Source organism: Epinephelus moara, chromosome 5 (genome assembly GCF_006386435.1).
Source record: "Epinephelus moara isolate mb chromosome 5, YSFRI_EMoa_1.0, whole genome shotgun sequence".
Lineage (NCBI taxonomy): Eukaryota > Metazoa > Chordata > Actinopteri > Perciformes > Serranidae > Epinephelus > Epinephelus moara.
In genome coordinates, this window is record NC_065510.1 from 37,500,281 (window position 1) to 37,518,333 (window position 18,053).

General features: G+C 37.8%; 1 protein-coding gene and 2 non-coding genes across 3 annotated transcripts; 2 read left to right on the plus strand and 1 right to left on the minus strand.

The window, feature by feature from the left end:
• Positions 1-6,999: 6,999 nt before the first annotated feature.
• si:rp71-81e14.2 (uncharacterized protein LOC100002239 homolog) lies at positions 7,000-11,910 on the plus strand. The gene is made up of 4 exons (XM_050045155.1): positions 7,000-7,048; positions 7,237-7,578; positions 8,200-8,342; positions 9,708-11,910. Exons 1-4 carry the CDS (start codon positions 7,000-7,002, stop codon positions 9,849-9,851), a joined length of 678 nt encoding a protein of 225 aa, XP_049901112.1. The 3' UTR covers positions 9,852-11,910.
• Positions 11,911-14,268: 2,358 nt separating this feature from the next.
• Positions 14,269-14,387, minus strand: LOC126391094 (5S ribosomal RNA). The gene has a single exon (XR_007570039.1). It is a non-coding gene; the product is annotated as a 5S ribosomal RNA (ribosomal RNA).
• Positions 14,388-17,934: 3,547 nt separating this feature from the next.
• LOC126391063 (5S ribosomal RNA) lies at positions 17,935-18,053 on the plus strand. Its single transcript, XR_007570011.1, has one exon. It is a non-coding gene; the product is annotated as a 5S ribosomal RNA (ribosomal RNA).

An 18,053-nucleotide genomic window follows, 5' to 3' on the forward strand; every position in this document is an offset into this window, starting at 1 on the left:
GTAGAAATACTCAAGTGAAAAGTCCTGCATTTACGATTCTACTTAAATAAAAGTATTAGCAACATAATGTGATGTATTAAAGTATCAAGAATAAAAGTTCTATTGGCTCTTGTCAGTGTTCTACTGCTGTATTATATACAATATTTTCAAATTATTCCTGATTAATTAAAGCAGCAATTTAATTTAGTTTGCAGAAGTTTGTGATTGTAATTAATTTATATACTGTTAGGTGGTTATTCCATGACAATGCATTATTTGAAATTTACAATTTTAATTTGAAAATGAACTACCAACTGTTAGATTATTATGGTGTGGCTAGAAAGTACAAAATCTGTCTGTGACATGTAGTGTAGAAGTATAAAGTTGCATAAAATGTAATACTCAAGTGAAGTACAGATAGCTCAAAATTGTACTAAAGTAAATCTGAGTGAATTTATTTTCCTTTCCACCACTGTATTTCAGACATGGCAGTTCTTGTTAATGGTATTTTTGATGCATGTGTCCAGACATGAAAAGAACCAACGTCACTTTCCTGGTGATACTATGACATGATTTCCAAAGAAATGTCCAAGTTGTGTTTACTGTGTCTGCAATGCAGTAACGGCTCTAGACGTATTGACTGCTTCCATTGTGAGCTCATCTGATCAAACTTGTGTTCACACTCAACATCCTTATGTAGTGTTCACCCTTGTTCCTCTTTCCTGGGAAACGTGTCTCGTGATAAAACAATGAAAGGAAATTAAGGAATTCTTGCATTTTTTTTATCCAGCCTTTTTGTTCTCTCAACTAATAAAAGTAAATAAAAGTGTATTGTTATCAAGTGTTATCAACCTGCCTGCCAGACTGTTTTTTTAAAGCCTCTGACTCTGGATCAGCTCTTATCATTATTTCTGCTGCTCAGCAATACAACATGTCACACATTATGACATCATTTTGATCAGTATTTAGGATAAATATGTCAGAATTCAGATCTTGAAAGCCTGAAATTGATCTCAGTCCTGCCATCTATTTGACACATAACATAACAACATGTTGCTAGGCCGTAACAGTGCAGGCAAACTACATTAAAAACTGATTTGTGGCACTGAATCACCTTTACCTTTTGATCAAGACCTTGCAGTGTGGTTGAAAGCTCCAACAGTAACAAGTAAGAGGACCTTTAGTTGAGATTGTTTGACCAAATTAAAATAAATATGTAAATATATTAGAAGTGGCATTTAATTAATGTCTATAAGAATAATATTTTTCATTCATTTGCTGAATGATTCCTTTAAGATCATTAATATCCTATATGCATGTACATATGCAGTATATTATATACGTATATATTACAGTTTTTTGCTGAAGCACTATAATTGAAATAATAGACAATTTTTGTAAAATTTTACACACTAACCACAAACCTTACACCAAACCAGCAAAACATTATACATCTCCTGCAAAGGCAAACAAACCCTTTCAGACTCTTATGCAAAATAGTGTTTCTATGTCAATATAATACATGCAAACCATCATCTGAATAAGCACACAAAGCAGCAACTACACACTGACAGTAGATAAAAACTCTTTATGGTCATAGCATTCAGTGCCATTTGAGTCCCCATGATATAATGATATAATATTAAATATTTTGTGTAAAAATGAGCTTATACTTGTTCCTAAAAGCTTGTCTTACATGGTTAACCCATTTCTACCGTAGAACAGAATGATATGTACGTATTATTATTTAGATTTGAAATAATTACTCTAATTTAGCACAAGCAGGTGAAAATGCCATGTCCCCAATCAAGGTCGTGCAACTTCTATTACAAATATAAGTAATAGAAATCAAACATATTAAACATTTTTCATTATTGTTGTATAGCCCTCTTTATAATATGTCTCACCAAATTTTAGTTTTCATTATTAATACATTTTTAATTCTTAAAATTTCTAAAGTATGTTGTGTCCCTGAGTCGACTGTCCCCTGTTACTGATGCAAGTCCCCCTGGACACGCCCCCTGACTATTCTTCTACATGTCACATGACTCAGGGAGTAGCAGACATTTGTTGAGGGGAAAACTTCTGCAAGAAGCAAAGTATCTCTCTTAAATCAACCTTTTTTCTAACATTAGAATGCTTGTCTGATGTGCTAAAGCAACTCATGTCCATCCTGTTACATTTATTCACAGTGGAAATCGATACCTTTGGGTAATTTTCACAATATGGTTGATACATATGTTAAAAATCTTCCTAAGCTGTCACCAAGTGCTAGTTTGTTTTTCAACATATGAGAAGCCATGGCTAACTTTAGCATAAAATGTCCCCCGTTACTGTGTGTCCTCCCTGTTACTGTGGGGACACACAGTAACAGGGAGGACATAAGAGAGCTAGATGTAGCTAGATGTAGGGATATGATAAGTGCTTCCATCATGTATTGGTATTTATCATTAATTTATTATTAGTTTATTAGTTATATACTTTTAAAAGATTTGTTAAAATGGTGTGCTTGTGTTTGTCAGGGAATGGCGCCCCCTGCAGCAATATCTTAAAGAAGAAAGGAAAGGTGGAGAGAGGACATAGAAAAAGAAGGAAAACGAAAGTGTCAGGCCCTAGTGAAGTAAGTGGTTAAAGTAAATGTTTACAATTGTAATGTTTATGCAAATGTTGAAGGAACTGCCTTACTTCAGTGAAATGTGTTGTTATTGTCACTTGTGTGTGTATTGGAGGGGGACTTTAAAATCGCAAGGTTAATAATCAATAGTTGTTACTAATGTTGTTAAGTAAAGTTTAAAATTGTTCACATACATTGTCAAATGTTCATGTGAGTCTTAAATTTATTTTCCTATTTTCTTTAATGAAATGTGTTGTTGTTCACTGATGCAAGTTCCACCCTGTCACTCTTCTGTCCACCCTGTTACCTGTGTGTTTTTTGATGATAATTAAATAAATTCAACAAATATTACTCATGACTTAGTGGTTACTTACATGCGGTGAATTGCCAAAATGAAATCACTTTAAAATGGGGCCAAAGTCCATTAAAAGGACCTTTAATCTGAAAAGAAGTGTGTTAAAATTGGATGTTGCCTTAAAATAAAGTAAGACTTTTTCAAAACAATGGTTGTTTGTGAATACTTGTTAAAAATATTTCAAGGATAAATTAAGGGACACTTTAACTCTTAGAAAAATATGACTATTATAATAACTGTGCATTCAAAACACATATAAATTGAGAATGTCCTGTAACAGGGTGGACATTTGGTCGCTGTCACATGCAAAGAATTTGTTACAAATTATTAAATCATAATATCCTGAGCTGGACCAATATATTTTTCTCATAGTTTAACAAGCCCTAATTTAGATGAAATAATAAAATCATGTAGAGACCAATGTTCACAGTTTTGCTACAAGTGTGTTATTAAACTGCAAACTGAGTTTAAAGCAGATAACTTGCACTCAGTTTGGCACACTTGGTAAATGCATCGGAAGGCAGTGCTTTAAGAATCCATGTTAGTGTGTAAGCACTCAGAAAAAACCCGGTGGCAAGGGCAGATAACATCTTTGTACCGGTCCCAACAATGTTGCAATGGCTAGTTTTGTTTTTACCTTGTGAGTCTCCTTGTTTGGTGTGTGTGTGTGTGTGTGTGTGTGTGTGTGTGTGTGTGTGTGTGTGTGTGTTATCATGGTAAAATCTGATCCTGGTGATTATGGTGGAAACTACCACAGACGCCATTTTGAGTACTCTGCCAAGTGGATTTCTTCACTGTCACAACTGCGCAAGATGAAGTCACAAAACGTTAAAGGTATGCAGTGTAGGTAACAATGAAGGATTGTTTCGAAGATGGGTGTGGTCCAAGCAAGGTGAGGAAGTGGGGATTTTTTGGTGCCGTTGAACTGTATTACGTTATAGTGATAGGTCAAGATTTTAATGAAACTACTCAGAATCAAGTTTCAGTATCATTTGTGAATAATTCCTAGGGGCAGGAGTAATGTTTTTGAAGGAAGATATTTTCTAAGATCCATTTTCATTGTTGGGGCCTGCATCTAGAGCCAGACTGCGGAATGAGTTTGATAAGCCCCACATCTGTGTGGTTAGATGAAAAGGAAGTCTGTTAAGGCTGCATTTATATAATATATAAACAGAGCTGAACCTTGAGAGGAATGCACTTTGTGTAGAGAGCAGGGGTGCACTCTTGTTCCTCATTATCAGTCGAACTGCAGTGTGGTAGGCAGAAGCGGAGTGACTGCCCCAAAACCCTCCACCAGGGGGTGATCTCACCTCTTATTATGAAACAAGCTAGAGTTATTGGTTAAGTAGATATACTGTTGGGTTAATGAGGCCATAGACCTTTTCACAGCACACATCTTGACTGGTCATAGCAGGAAAAACACAGGTGAAACAAATTTCATTGAGGATGTCTTAGTACAGAGGTAGGCAACCTGTGGCCCTCTCCAGTGGCTCCCTGTGGCTTTGACAAAAAAATGATGTAGAAATTAATAACTGCTGTTTTTTTTTTTAAAAAAAAATTAACATTGTAATTTTCATTTTTCACTGTCAAAGACCTTAAGTGATTGTTACATCGTCCATTGTAAAAATGTGTAGCCTATTCACAGAATAAAAAAAAATTAAAATATACATTTACATTTCATCAACAAAATATGCATCATACGGCCTATAGCTTTTTTTTCTTTTCTTTTTTTTTCTTTAATTTTGCCAAACCTCAATACCAATGGCCTGTCATAGCTAAGCTAGCTATGGATTCCACATTAAAAAAAAAAATTAAAAATAAAAACCAGTCTTGGAGGACAATAGAGGATTTAACAGTGTGCTCACACATTCATTCAAAGTTTAAGTACCAAACAATCATAAAAAGCCCATTGTGGAGCAGCCACCTTGTGGTAACACATATTAATAAAGGCTTATTTAGACCCATTAGTAATGCTAATGAGTGTATTTAGACTTACTGTTCCCCTCATTATAAGGCTCAGATATAACTTGTGGTTCCAGGCAGATTATTTTAGAGCTTTTTTGGCCAGTGTCTCTTTCCATAGTAAATGTTGTTGACTCCTGTCTTAGTAACATCAAAGTGTCCTGGTAAGCCATGCCAGTGAGCCAGCAGTAACAATACAAGGACACGGGTACTACAGCTCATCTAAACTGAAGGCACTCATCTTAAATGTCATCAATAACACCTTTGCTTTTCCTGCTACAGTATGACAAACCTGTGTGAAAAGTCTATGATGAGTAGGTGTGTCGACAGTGGGAGAATCACTGAATCACTGTGAGGAACACTAGTGGGGAGGAATGAATCTGAAATGTCAGCTAAGTAAGAGCATTGATAAAAGACAATTCATCAGATGCAGATTACGTTTATTACAATCAAAATATACCCAATTTAATGTAATAGCTTATAAAGAATAATGAGTGTTTTTCACAGCAGACATTTTTACTTGTCATGGTAGCAAAAGTTCAAGTGTTACTAATAACATTAATTATGTCTATGGTCAAGTGTCCCCGTAAACCATGACAATGTGATAATGAGCCAGAATGTGCAATACAGTGACCTTAGACTAAAGCAGCTTTAAAGCAGTCATAACTAATTTCATGTGACTGTGACATATCAAAAAGTTGACATTTAACAGAATGCATTTTTTTAGAACTCTTAATATATTTATTTACATTATATAAATACAGTGTATAATGTTTATATATAGGCACACATAGTACCTGCATATTTAATTCAAATTGGTAAGTGTATTGTTGTTCTATATAACTTCCATTAGCATTCATTATTTATGGTGCATTCATTTTTTTTAACCTTTGACACATTTTTCAACCTAATAGAATACTTCACCCACAAAATGACCATTTGTATATGAATTAGTCAGGCTGTATTACCCTAAATTTGTGAAGAAAACTTAGACAACAGCTAAACAATATCAAAACATCCATTCACAAACTCTCACACAACTCATGCAGTATAATCCAGAGGTGGGACCAAGTCATTATTTTGCAGCTTACAAGTAAATTTCAAGTCTTAACACTCAAGACTCAAGTCACAACAGGCAAGTCATAATGTAAGCAAAAGTAATATTATTTTAACAACAGAGTAAAAATATCAAAATTTACAAAATGATTATATATTAGTTCTCCATGGTTCTCTCTTGCAACTTGACTGAATGTTGCCAAATTGATTCAAACAAAGTGGATCTGAAGAATTAAGTGTTGACTTGCTCGGAATAAATAAATGTTTGATTTAGGACTGAAGAAAATGAATTGATTAGTGAAAGATTTTTTTTAATCACATAATTTGTAATTTTTTTCAAGTCAGAAGGCTCAAGTCTGAGTGAGAACGAGTCATTGGTGTTAAAGTCCAAGTCGATTTGCAAGTTTTTTTTATTATCATTTTGAAAAGTTGAGTCTAAAGTCATCAAATTGGTGACTCAAGTCTGAGTTATGTGACTCGAGTCCACACCTCTGATATAATCCACGTCTTATATATCCAGTCGTATGCACTCAGCAGCAGTACTGAGCATACGACTGGATATATAAGACTTGGATTATACTGTATGAGTTGTGTTAGAGTTTGTAAACTGTTGTTTTGATATAGTTTTGCTATTGTTAAATGTGGTCCGCAATCAGCGAATCAATACATTGCTGTTTTCAGTGGAGGCATACAAGAAAAACAAAGTTCCTTCATTAGGTAACACGGTATGACTAATCGATTTACAAATAGTCATGTTGTGGGTGTAGTCTAGCTTTCCCTTTTCTTCCATCTACACATTTTCATAGTAGTTTTCAACGTCTTAGCACTGTATGCACACTAAAGGTCACATCACTATCGAAGGCCCATAAGGAAATGACTGAAATCAAAAGATTTTCTCTCACAGGTTGCACATCATCACCCCACATCAAACAGTAAGGAAGCAATGTTTACCATGCTATGTATCTGTGTGTGTGTGTGTGTGTGTGTGTATATGTAAAAGACACAGACAGTACGCAGTCAGTGTTGTGAGATGATGCACCTCTGTTGGTTCACACTGTTTCTCTGTCTTTCTGCCAATGCAGGTATGACCATTTACCTTTCTTTAAACATTTTAAGAACATTTTGCCATAGTTCAAGTCTGATTGCAACAATTTTCACGAGACCAGTTGAGAGGATTATTTTTAAACTGTGCAAAAATAGTTTCAGTTGCTGCTTCCTGATATACTGCGTAGATGGTTTGAGGTAATTTTTTTTGTCTTGTTTATGACAGAGAACAATGCAGTTTGGCGAGAGTCCAGCAAGAATGTCACCGTGGAGTGTTCCTCCGCAGGATGTCCCACAAGCATCAAAGGATATGATGCGATGTATCTTTATCAGTATCAAGATCTGAAGGAGCCACAACAGGTGCTTTACTATTTCTCCAATACAGAATTAAATGTCAGAAAAACCCCAGGACAGAGGTACACTGGCAGGATTCAGACAGAAGGATCACTGCAGAGCCTCACCATCACCATCAGCAGACTGACCGTGGATGACTCTGGTGTCTACAAATGTGTCTACACAAAAATTCCAAGTGAAGTGGAATGCAACGCCTACACACTTTTTGTGAGAGGTGCGTTTTTCCTTTTTCATCTCAAAACCTACAGTGCACACATACAATGTATTCTAAAAAATGTTGGGAAAGGTACTTTTTACCTCGCTACAGGTTTGATAGCTATAGTCCTCAGTTACTTATGACAACGATTTGACATACAACACATAAGATGTGTTTATTAAATAAGATACATTTGTAAAGATACTTAACAGAATATAAAATGGGTTAATGTTTGTCATGTGTAAAAGTAATATAATCTGATTTTCATCAAATGTTTTATCTCCCTTCTGAACTTATAAAACACCAGTAGTTAGAAAATTATTAAAGAGGAGCTTACATATTTGCTGCAGTCATCCACCAAAGGATTTGAATACTGAATACTTTCGAATACTCCACGACTACTGGACTATGTTTGCTACTTATTATGATCCTTAACTACAGAATGTGCCTGTCTATCTACATACAAATAGAATATCTACCTTGCTTTAGTTTTAGAGGACCCCTCCTTCGGGTCCATGGTGAATTCACTGTCATTTTGAGAATTTAAAAGTAATGTTATCAGTAGATGAAACGCTGCAGGAACATTTGCATGAAGACATTTTATTTGGTATAACCCATGTTTGCCTTCATTTCACACAGGAGTGGCACCATGTTCCAGATCTGTGGAAGTGCCTTGTGCCCCCACTAGTGAGAAAAGTCCACCTCTGGTGTTAATCATCATCGGCGCCTGCACCATCAGCATGCTGGTTATCGTGATCAACATCATACTAATCGTCCCGAGGGTGAGTTCAGATCTGTCGACTCATCACTGCAGCCTGCTAGCTTCGGTTGTGGTTGAGTGTCTCCAGATATTATTCACTCTACATGCACACATTTATCAGTTTATAACACTGCATTCTTCTGAAACTACCAAACGGTTGTAAACCCAAGGTTTACCCCCTTGAGATCCTAAGTTTGCGTGCTAATTGCATAGAAAACCACTGAACGCTCTGTCTGCAGGATGTGGGTGCAGCGTCTTTAAACCTACTGCACTTCTGTTCCCATTTCTTCCAACGTTGTCTCGAGATATATATCATGTCTCTTGGTAAGAGAGGTTTCCTTGAATAGAAACACCTTTTTACTCGGTTGTGCTCGACACGCTGAACCATTAAGGACATGTCAGTGTCAGAGCATACTCTGCAGATCCTTACACAAAAAATATACTAATACAAATGTCATATCTTAAAAATCAAACATTTTTATTCCCTTCTGCTGCCCTGAGTATAATAACCTTTATACTGATGACACACACATTTCCTCTTACCATTACAAGTTTTTACTTACCTGCAGAAAGACATCCAGTCCTTGTACTAACTAAATAGGGGTATGGCCATATACTGGCTGATGATATTTAAAAATGATAATATTGATATCATGTTAATAATGCACATATGATAATATCTTGTAAATAATTCAGCACCACTTAAATAGTTTTTTTTCCTGTTCTCCCTTTGTCTGCTGCCCTTAACACTATCTGGTCGCCTTTTGACATTACATTTGGTGTAATTACTCTTTTTGAAAGATGTTTCTATAGTTACAGACTCTCTCTTCACCTCCTTACACTCGTATTTTGAGTGTAATTCATTTGCAAAAAAAAGAGACAAAATGCATAGTGAACAAAGATAAAGATTAATTTGATTGATAGCATTATTGTTATTGTTATTTTCCCCCTTTTTGTATTTACAGTAGTATCATTATCACATACTCGTTTAGACATGATAATTGCATAGTAAAAATCTGATATCATGCCAGCCCTAACCTCAATGGAAAAATCATCACAAGCACTTGTGAAGAAGTTTTGATGTTATATTTTAAATTTTAATATATTTTAAATTGCTCTGCCATTTCTCCTGGACGAAAACTAGCATCATCAGCGACACAGTTAAAGAGCTGCAGCCTTTGAATTGCTTCCTTTAGAACTGATTATAGTCTGTGATGTTGGATCCCATATTAAAATATCTATTAAAATATTTTTCTACCGTTAACATCAGTCTCTCTCCAGTTTTGGTCTTGAATAAACAAACTACCCCTTAAACATAATAACTGTAATTTTCTGCTACCTGTACACACCTTCATGCTTTCATACAGTGATATTTAACCACTAACAGGTGAGACGATGGAAGCGCAGCAAAAGAACAACAGCAGCAAGAGTCCGGCGGGTCTCCAATGATAATGTGTATGAAATCATGACCAAGACTGGCCTCCGCACTGCTCTGGAGGAGTCATCTCCAGACCTGAGTCCGTTTGCTTAGTATTACTTAACATCAAATATTATTGGCTTGGGTATCTAAGTGGCAGCCATGATAAGAGCTTGCTGAATTCTCTACATGCAAAGGAAAGATGCTTTAATGATTCCTTTCCTTTCTCCTTTAGCTTAGGGTTCACTGAACAGGGTCATTCCTATCCTCCTAGGGTCTTATGTTCCCCAGCTCTGTATAGCACATAATGTAAGCTAAAAAAAAAAAAGTTCCCCAGCACTGTATAAGCCTATAACATGAGCTTTTGTGTTAGGTTAGAGGATAATCATCATGACTCTAAGAGCTCTATCCGGTGAGCTACCAGAGCGCTTTATTTTGTATGGAGGACAACTCCCACACATATTTCAGCCTTTAATTTTAGATAATAAGAATATGTCAACTGATTAATTAATCAATTAAAAGAGGAAGAAAACAGAGGATAAAAAAGGAGAAAAACATTTATTATATGTTTTTCAATGGTAGTTCAGTATTGCAATTTCCAAACAGGTGAAGATTAGGAAAACAGTTTAGGGTGAGGTTAGTTTATTTATGAAATATTATATCTTGAAACAGGTTTAATCTGATCTGAACATAATAGGGGAGTTGATGTGAGGGTGAGTATGAGTAACCATTCTCAGTGTGACAATTGTTTCATTTCACTTTTGTGACTTATTTCTTTTTTTAATTTCAATTCCAGCCTCGGTAATGACGTCATATTTTTCATTGGGTTTTCCACATTCACATAGCATGAAACATGAAACAACAAGGTAACAGCTGGAATTATCTAAGATGCACTTTCAGTAGCCCATCTGCGGAACACTGTAGTTTCACAACAGCGGACCTACATCAGTAACATCTGCCGTTGCATAATTACGGAGCCTAGTGTACAGTCGGATTCTCTGAGCATCGTGGTTGTCTTTTCCTAAGCCCTTTTAAATTCTCCTTCACATCTTTCCTTGATGTCATGATGTTTTCCATTTAACATAAAGAATAGTGTTTAGGAAAAGACACAGGGTGTCAGGCTTGGTTTACTTTACTTATGATTTCAATCACCCATGAGACAAAATGTAAAAGACATGTTTAACAGCTAAACATGGATTATTAAATCTCTTTAAAGCGTTTCATTGTTGTGAAAGTGTCATCAAACTCAAATTGTTCTTCATATTATTAGTATTGATTGTCAGTACTTGAACTTTAATATTTGTGTGCTTTTTTTGGTTGTATTTGACTGCTTTATCACATGTTAATAAAATGAATGCTTTAATAATGTTTGATAATTGCATTACTTGAAATTTTTGTATTTGCCTGGGCTTGTTGGGGTTTATATTCTGTGTTACTTACAAATAAAATGTAGGAAACAAACAAAATAAAATGCTAAAACTATAGCATGAAAGAGATGCAAAAAGAAGTATGATTAATACAGAGGTGCTGGAGGCTGAAACAGCTTTAAGCAGTCAGATTGTTGTTTTTTTCTGAATTTGCCATGAAGCACAATTCGTATGTTTTTTGCTTTTGTAGCAATCCAGCGAATGTAGCTTTTGAAAACAATGAGAATCTGGGGCAGATATTATTGAAGGTTGTGTGAGACTGTTTCGAGAGGTTGCGTGTGGGCAAAAACCACAAACTTAAGGCAGGGCTGGTGGTAAATGTGTGGGTGGTTTGCGTGTCTACAGTACGTGTAGAGTTCTCACGTATAGTTCTAAATTCTTTCATCCATAGATTCATAATGGGGCTATTAGGTACAGATATGACAAATGGCTAACTTAGATATAATAATGTTGATAGTAAAGGTGCTGATGGTGATGATAATGGTTAATGTAAATCAATTTGAGTGTGAACTATAACTGTGTATCACTTATAGAAGGATAATAAATAACATGTTTTTTGTATGTTCTGATAATTCTTGATTCTGGTTCTGTTTTTTTTCCTTTTCTTGTATATATGATGCATTTATACAGTATTTACTGTATGTGATGCATTTACGTACATAGATTTGTGCTGTAACATCAAACTTCATACTGGTTTCGAAATGATGTCAGACATTTTGCTTTGACAACAATTAAAGTGTTATCTGCATCTGTGGTATTTAAGCGTGTTTATAGATTTGCAAACAAATGCTGAATATTCAATAAAAGCAACTCAGATAAACTGAATTTTGATGATCTCACATTAACGCCATGTCAACACCAAACTTGTGTTTCTGTCAGTGTTTTTATTTATTTATTTATTTATTTATTCATGGCTCAGTGAGACACAGGTGGCTGTCAGTTGAGAGCAGGAAGCGCATTCAAACTAAACCACAGGCATTACAGAAACAAGGCCTGACAGACACCAACCACAGTGATAATAATAACAATACAGTTCTGTTGCTTAGAGCTGAAAAGAGTTAAAGTGTGTTTACCCTTGAATCATTTAATGGAACCTATTGTGGTGTATTAACACCTGCACACACTGACCCAAATATCACAGTGGGATTTGGTGTGACTGTGCATGTATGTACTGTTAGAGAAATACATATAATACTGAGAAATGGTCATAGCTCACGTGAGCTCACTTCCTAAGCATTTTTTAGCCCAGTTCAAAACCACAAGGTTCATAAAACCTCTCCTTATTTGGTCTGTGTATCTTCTCCACCGGCTTTATGTCATGAGGTCTATTTTGACCTAACTAATAGCCTTGTGCTAGTCTCTCCTGTCTCTCTTTATCTATTTTCAAGAGTGTATGAGTGTCTTCAATGAGTCAAATGTACTTGAATACAATATTTTTCATTTAGCTTTACATGTAAGCAGCATCTTCATATATCTGACCCCAGAGGTGTGGACTTGAGTCAGACTCAAACCACAAATTGATAACTTTAGACTTTACTTGACAAAATTTAAAAAAAAAAAATTGCAACTCAACTTGGACTTCAACACCAATGACTTGTGACTTCAACTGGACTTGAGCCTTTGATTTAAAAATACTTGAAATCTCCTCCCAAGCCCAAAGATGAAAAAGTATGTTATTTAAGAAGTGTGCCACAAATCAAATAATTTCCCTCCATTTCCTGATGCAACCATAATGAACACTATTCATTCCAGGCAGGTCAACACTTAGTATTTTGTTTGCATACAGAAGCTATGGCTCATCAACAAAAAGGAAGTGCAGTATGCAAAACATGCAGTTCCAAAATTACAGACAGAGATGCAACGACTTCCAACAAACTTGATTTAACAAATTTTAAAAAGTATTTACGATTTCTGAAAATGTAATATATCATTACTCTGTTGTTAAAATGGCATTACTTTGGGAAAGAGCACAGTAAGACTTGTTTAGGACTCGAAAATCAAAGTTTAGTATGGGACTTGAGTGCTTGAGACTTGCATGTGACTTGCAAAACAGTGACTTGGTCCCACCTCTGTCTGAGCCTCATTTTAACCACTCAGCTTCCTGAAATGGTCAAGTTAAACATGAAGACATGGGTGGAGCTTTAAAATTGTCCCCATTGATTATGTTTCTGCCTTTTGTCATTTATTTTGAAGAGCTGACAGATGGTCCTTCACACCAGGAGGTGGCAGCTCCATGTGACTGCTCTTGTCTTACAGACCCTTAGCCCACTGTATTATTTGACCAGGTAAAGATTGTTTTAACCTCATTTTCATCCTTTATTGAGTCTGTTTTTGATCGTTTCACCTCCAGCATGCAGGCCGGTACATTTTGTGTTGCCCGCAGTCACAGTGTCTGTCTCAGTTGTTTTTATTTCTCTCAGTCTGTCCCTCCAACCTCGTCTCCACTTCCCCAGGCCCCTGCTTTGCTCTTCTCCATCCATCCACCAGATGCCCTCTGACTCCCTCACCTGTCCCAGTTAGCTCCCACTTCCACCTGCTCACCTGTTTCCATTTCCCTCATCAGCCATGCCATATAGATTATTCCAGCTATACATAGACTATTTACAGTCCACATGTATATATAGTTCATCATAAATCTTGAATGCTACTGAATATCAAATGTGTCCTCATTTTAAAATAATCCTGGATGTTCTGAAAAAGAAAATGTGCAAAGCATCCATAGCCTATTTGGCAAATCTCTGAGAGGCACATAACTGTAAGTAGGACAATAACACAGTCCTTTGGTTATATTTTCAAATGATATTTTTGTGTTTTTTTCTTCACTATGAACACACACTGTAGTTCATTTTGAGTTAATGTGTACTCACTACAGCACCAAATATATATATATCAGCAGCTCTGCACACTGTACAAAGAGATCTCCCATCTGCCTGGTGAACATGATTGCTGAAAATGTCAAAATACAAATCAAGTAAAAGTACAGGTAGGCTATAATACAGAGCATGAAGTCCAGATTAGCAAATAAAAATCATGTAAATGTTTCCAGTGGTGGTGGTTTTTAAAGAGGAAAGAGCGGCCTCTGGTGGTGAGAGGTGAGAAAGAAAAGCTTACAGCACCGGGTATTCCCAGGCGGTCTCCCATCCAAGTACTGACCTGGCCCGACCCTGCTTAGCTTCCGAGATCGGACGAGATCGGGCGTATTCAGAGTGGTATGGCCGTAAACGAGTTAACATGTAACACACAAGCTATTTATACTTGATAACACACTGTTAACCATTCTCAATACTGTTGAACATGGTTACCAATAATCTATGATTTTCATTTAAGCAACAAAGATCCCATGAAATGACAAAAACTAATTAAGTTAAATCTCGAACACATATTTTCTGTGTATCCACAGTTTGATAAAGCTCTGTGTCCTCTGTGCCATAAGTTATAGTCTACCTCCATTTGTTAACCAAAATTATTAATAATTGCCTGCTCCACTGAATTTACTGCTAATCTCTCACATTTCATATGTTCTTTAATCTTCACAATCTTTTTTGTCCAGTTCTAAAAAAAAAACAAAAAAACAAAACATCAATACAATAATTAATGTAAATCATCATTCATCATAAATCTTGATGCTACTATTCATATCAAATGTGTCCTCATTCTAAAATAATCCTGGGTGAAGGGAAGGGAAATTATTTGATTTGTGGCACACTTTTTAAATAACATAGCCTACTTTTTCATCTTTGGGCTTGGGGAAGATTTCAAGTATTTTTAAGTCAAAAGGCTCAAGTCCAAGTGAAGTCACGAGTCATTAATGTTAAAGTCTATGTTGAGTTGTAATTCTTTTTTGATTTTGTCAAGTAGAGTCTAAAGTTATCAATTTGTGATTGGAGTCTGACTCAAGTCCACACCTCTGGGGTCAGATATATGAAGAGGCTGCTTACATGTAAAGCTAAATGAAAAATATTGTATTTAGGTAGCCTACTATTGATAATCCTACACAGTGTCTATGTGTAAACATAGTTGTTGTACAAATGTACAACAACTATGTTGACAGTAATACACAATAATGACGTGAATGTTTCTTGTATGGGTGTGTGTCAGTGTTATGGGCAGATCCTGTAAAGATTCAAATGTTGAGATTTTATTTATAGATGTGTTTTTAGAGCAGGACAGAAAAAGCATTGTATGTTATATGATATTGCTTTCTTTAATAATAATTTTGGCAGACAAATAACTTATGGCACAGAGGAATATGCTTCATCAAAGTGTGGATACACAGAAAATAAGTGTTCAAGACTTGACTTCATTAGTTTTGGTGTTGTTGCCTAAATAAAAATCATAGATTATCAATAACCGGAGAGTGTTTTCGTCGTGGCAGGAAACTTTAATCAGGCCAACATGAAGACTGTCCTCCCTAATTTCTACCAGCATGTGGACTTTGCTACCAGGGGGCGAACACATTGGACTTGGTATACACCAACATAAAGAAGGCTTTCAGAGCAGCCCCCCGCCCCCACCTTGGCTCCTCAGACCACCTCTCTGTTATGTTGATACCAGCATACAAGCCCCTGCTCACCAGAGGTAAGCCCACCCTGAAGCAAGTGAAAGTGTGGCCTGAAGGAGCTATGTCAGCGCTTCAGGACTGCTTTGAGAGTACTGACTGGGACATGTTCAAAGAGGCTGCAACTGACAGTGACCTTTATATCTGGCGACGCGGGGGCTCTCAGTGAAACAAGAGCCAACCTGAACCGCTCCATCAAGGCAGCAAAGCACACCCAAGGCCAGCAGATCCATGGTTTTGTCCAGGACTCAGGTAACACCAGACATCTGTGGCAGTGCATCCAGTCCATCACAGGTTACAAGGCCACCCCCTCCCCCTGTCAGGACAACATCAGCTTCCTCAACGAACTGAATCAGTTCTTCGGACGGTTTGAGGAATTAAATACCACCCCCGCAAGGAAAGCTGTCCCTCACCCCGACGAGCAGACACTCAGACTTGAAACAGTGGATGTGCGGAGGACCCTGAGAAAAATCAACACACGGAAGGCAGCAGGCCCCGATAACATTCCAGGACGGGTCGTCAGAGAATGTGCCGACCAGCTGGCCTGCGTCCTCACGACATCTTTAACACCTCGTTGATGCAGGCTGTTGTACTGTCATGTTTCAAGGCTGCCACCATCATTCCAGTGCCTAAGAAATCCAACATCACTAACCTGAGTGACCTCCGCCCTGTAGCACTGACCCCATCATTATGAAGTGCTTCGAGAGGGTGGTGAAGGACCACATCATCTCCAAACTCCCACCATCACTTGACCCATTCCAGTTTGCGTATCAGCCGAACCGTTCCACAGAGGATGCCATCTCCTCTGCCTTCCATCTGAGCCTGGAACACCTGGAGGATAAAAACACCCATGTGCGGATGCTGTTTCTGGATTTCAGCTCAGCGTTCAATCATCCCTCAGCACCTGGTGTGCAAACTGGGTCACTTGGGCCTTGGCACCCCCCTATGCAACTGGCTACTGGACTTCCTCACCAGCAGAACCCAGTCTGTATGTGTTAACAATAACATCTCCAGTATCATCTCCCTGAGCACCGGTTCCCCCCAGGGCTGTGTTCTCAGCCCCCTGCTGTTCACCCTGATGACACACGACTGTCGGCTGTTCACCCTGATGACACACGACTGTCGTCCCAGATTCAGTACCAACCACTTCCTGAAGTTTGCAGACGACACAACTGTTGTGGGCCTCATCCAGGGTGACAACGAACTGGCCTACAGGGACGAGGTGAAACATCTGGTGAACTGGTGTAAAGTCACCAACTTGATCCTCATTGTTGACAAGACAAAGGAGATCATTGTTGACTTTAGGAAATCTCGGCCCAGTCATACACCACTCCTCATCAACGACACTGCGGTGGAGGTCGTCAGTAGCACAAAGTTCCTGGGAGTGCAAATCACCAACACACTAACCTGGTCCCTCAACACCACCTCCCTGGCGAAAAAGGCACAGCAGCGCTTGCACTTCCTGCGACGGATGAGGAGAGCCTCCCTCCCCCCTCCCATCCTGACTACATTCTACAGAGGCACCATCGAGAGTCTCCTGACCAGCTGCATCTCTGTCTGGTTTGGGGCTTGTAAGGCCTCTGACTGGAAGTCTCTGCAGAGAGTGGTGAGGACAGCGGAGAAAATCATCGGGTCCCCGCTCCCCTCTATCCGGGACATTGGGCATAAGCGCTGCCTGACCAGAGCCCAACGCATCTCCTTTGACCCCACCCACCCCCACCATGGACTGTTCTCCATGCTGACCTCTGGCAGGAGGTTCTGCAGCATCCGTAGCAGGACGTCCAGATTCAGAGACAGTTTCTTTCCCCTGGCTGTAAGACTATTGAACACTCACGCCCCCCCCTCCGCCCACCCTCCATGGGATCATCACAGCACAGGATGCTGCTACTTGTAATAGTGCAATATGATATGACTAGGTCACTTTATTCTCACATTGTACTGTGATGCACTGTAATTTTAATTTTAAATTTTAACTATTTTAAATTTTAACTTTTTTTAAGTCATACCAGTGTTTTATATTTTATTTTATTGTAAGTTACATAATTTTTGCGTCTACTCATGAGCCAAAGTAACGAAATCTCGTTTAATATGTGCATCGATGGTGTATTTGTCTAAGTCTAAGTCTCTAAGTCTATAACCACATTCAGCCATGCTGAGAACAGTTAACAGTATGTTATCAAGTATAAATAGCTTGTGTGTTATATATTCACTCGCTTACGGCCATACCACTCTGAATACGCCCGATCTCGTCCGATCTCGGAAGCTAAGCAGGGTCGGGCCGGGTCAGTACTTGGATGGGAGACCGCCTGGGAATACCCGGTGCTGTAAGCT

Bases quoted from the DNA above. Each gene is read 5' to 3' on its own strand.
- si:rp71-81e14.2 (XM_050045155.1), top strand. From the start codon at position 7,000: ATGCACCTCTGTTGGTTCACACTGTTTCTCTGTCTTTCTGCCAATGCA. The intron at 7,049-7,236 runs GTATGACCATTT...TGTTTATGACAG, and splicing joins CTGTCTTTCTGCCAATGCAG to AGAACAATGCAGTTTGGCGA. The intron at 7,579-8,199 runs GTGCGTTTTTCC...CATTTCACACAG, and splicing joins CTACACACTTTTTGTGAGAG to GAGTGGCACCATGTTCCAGA.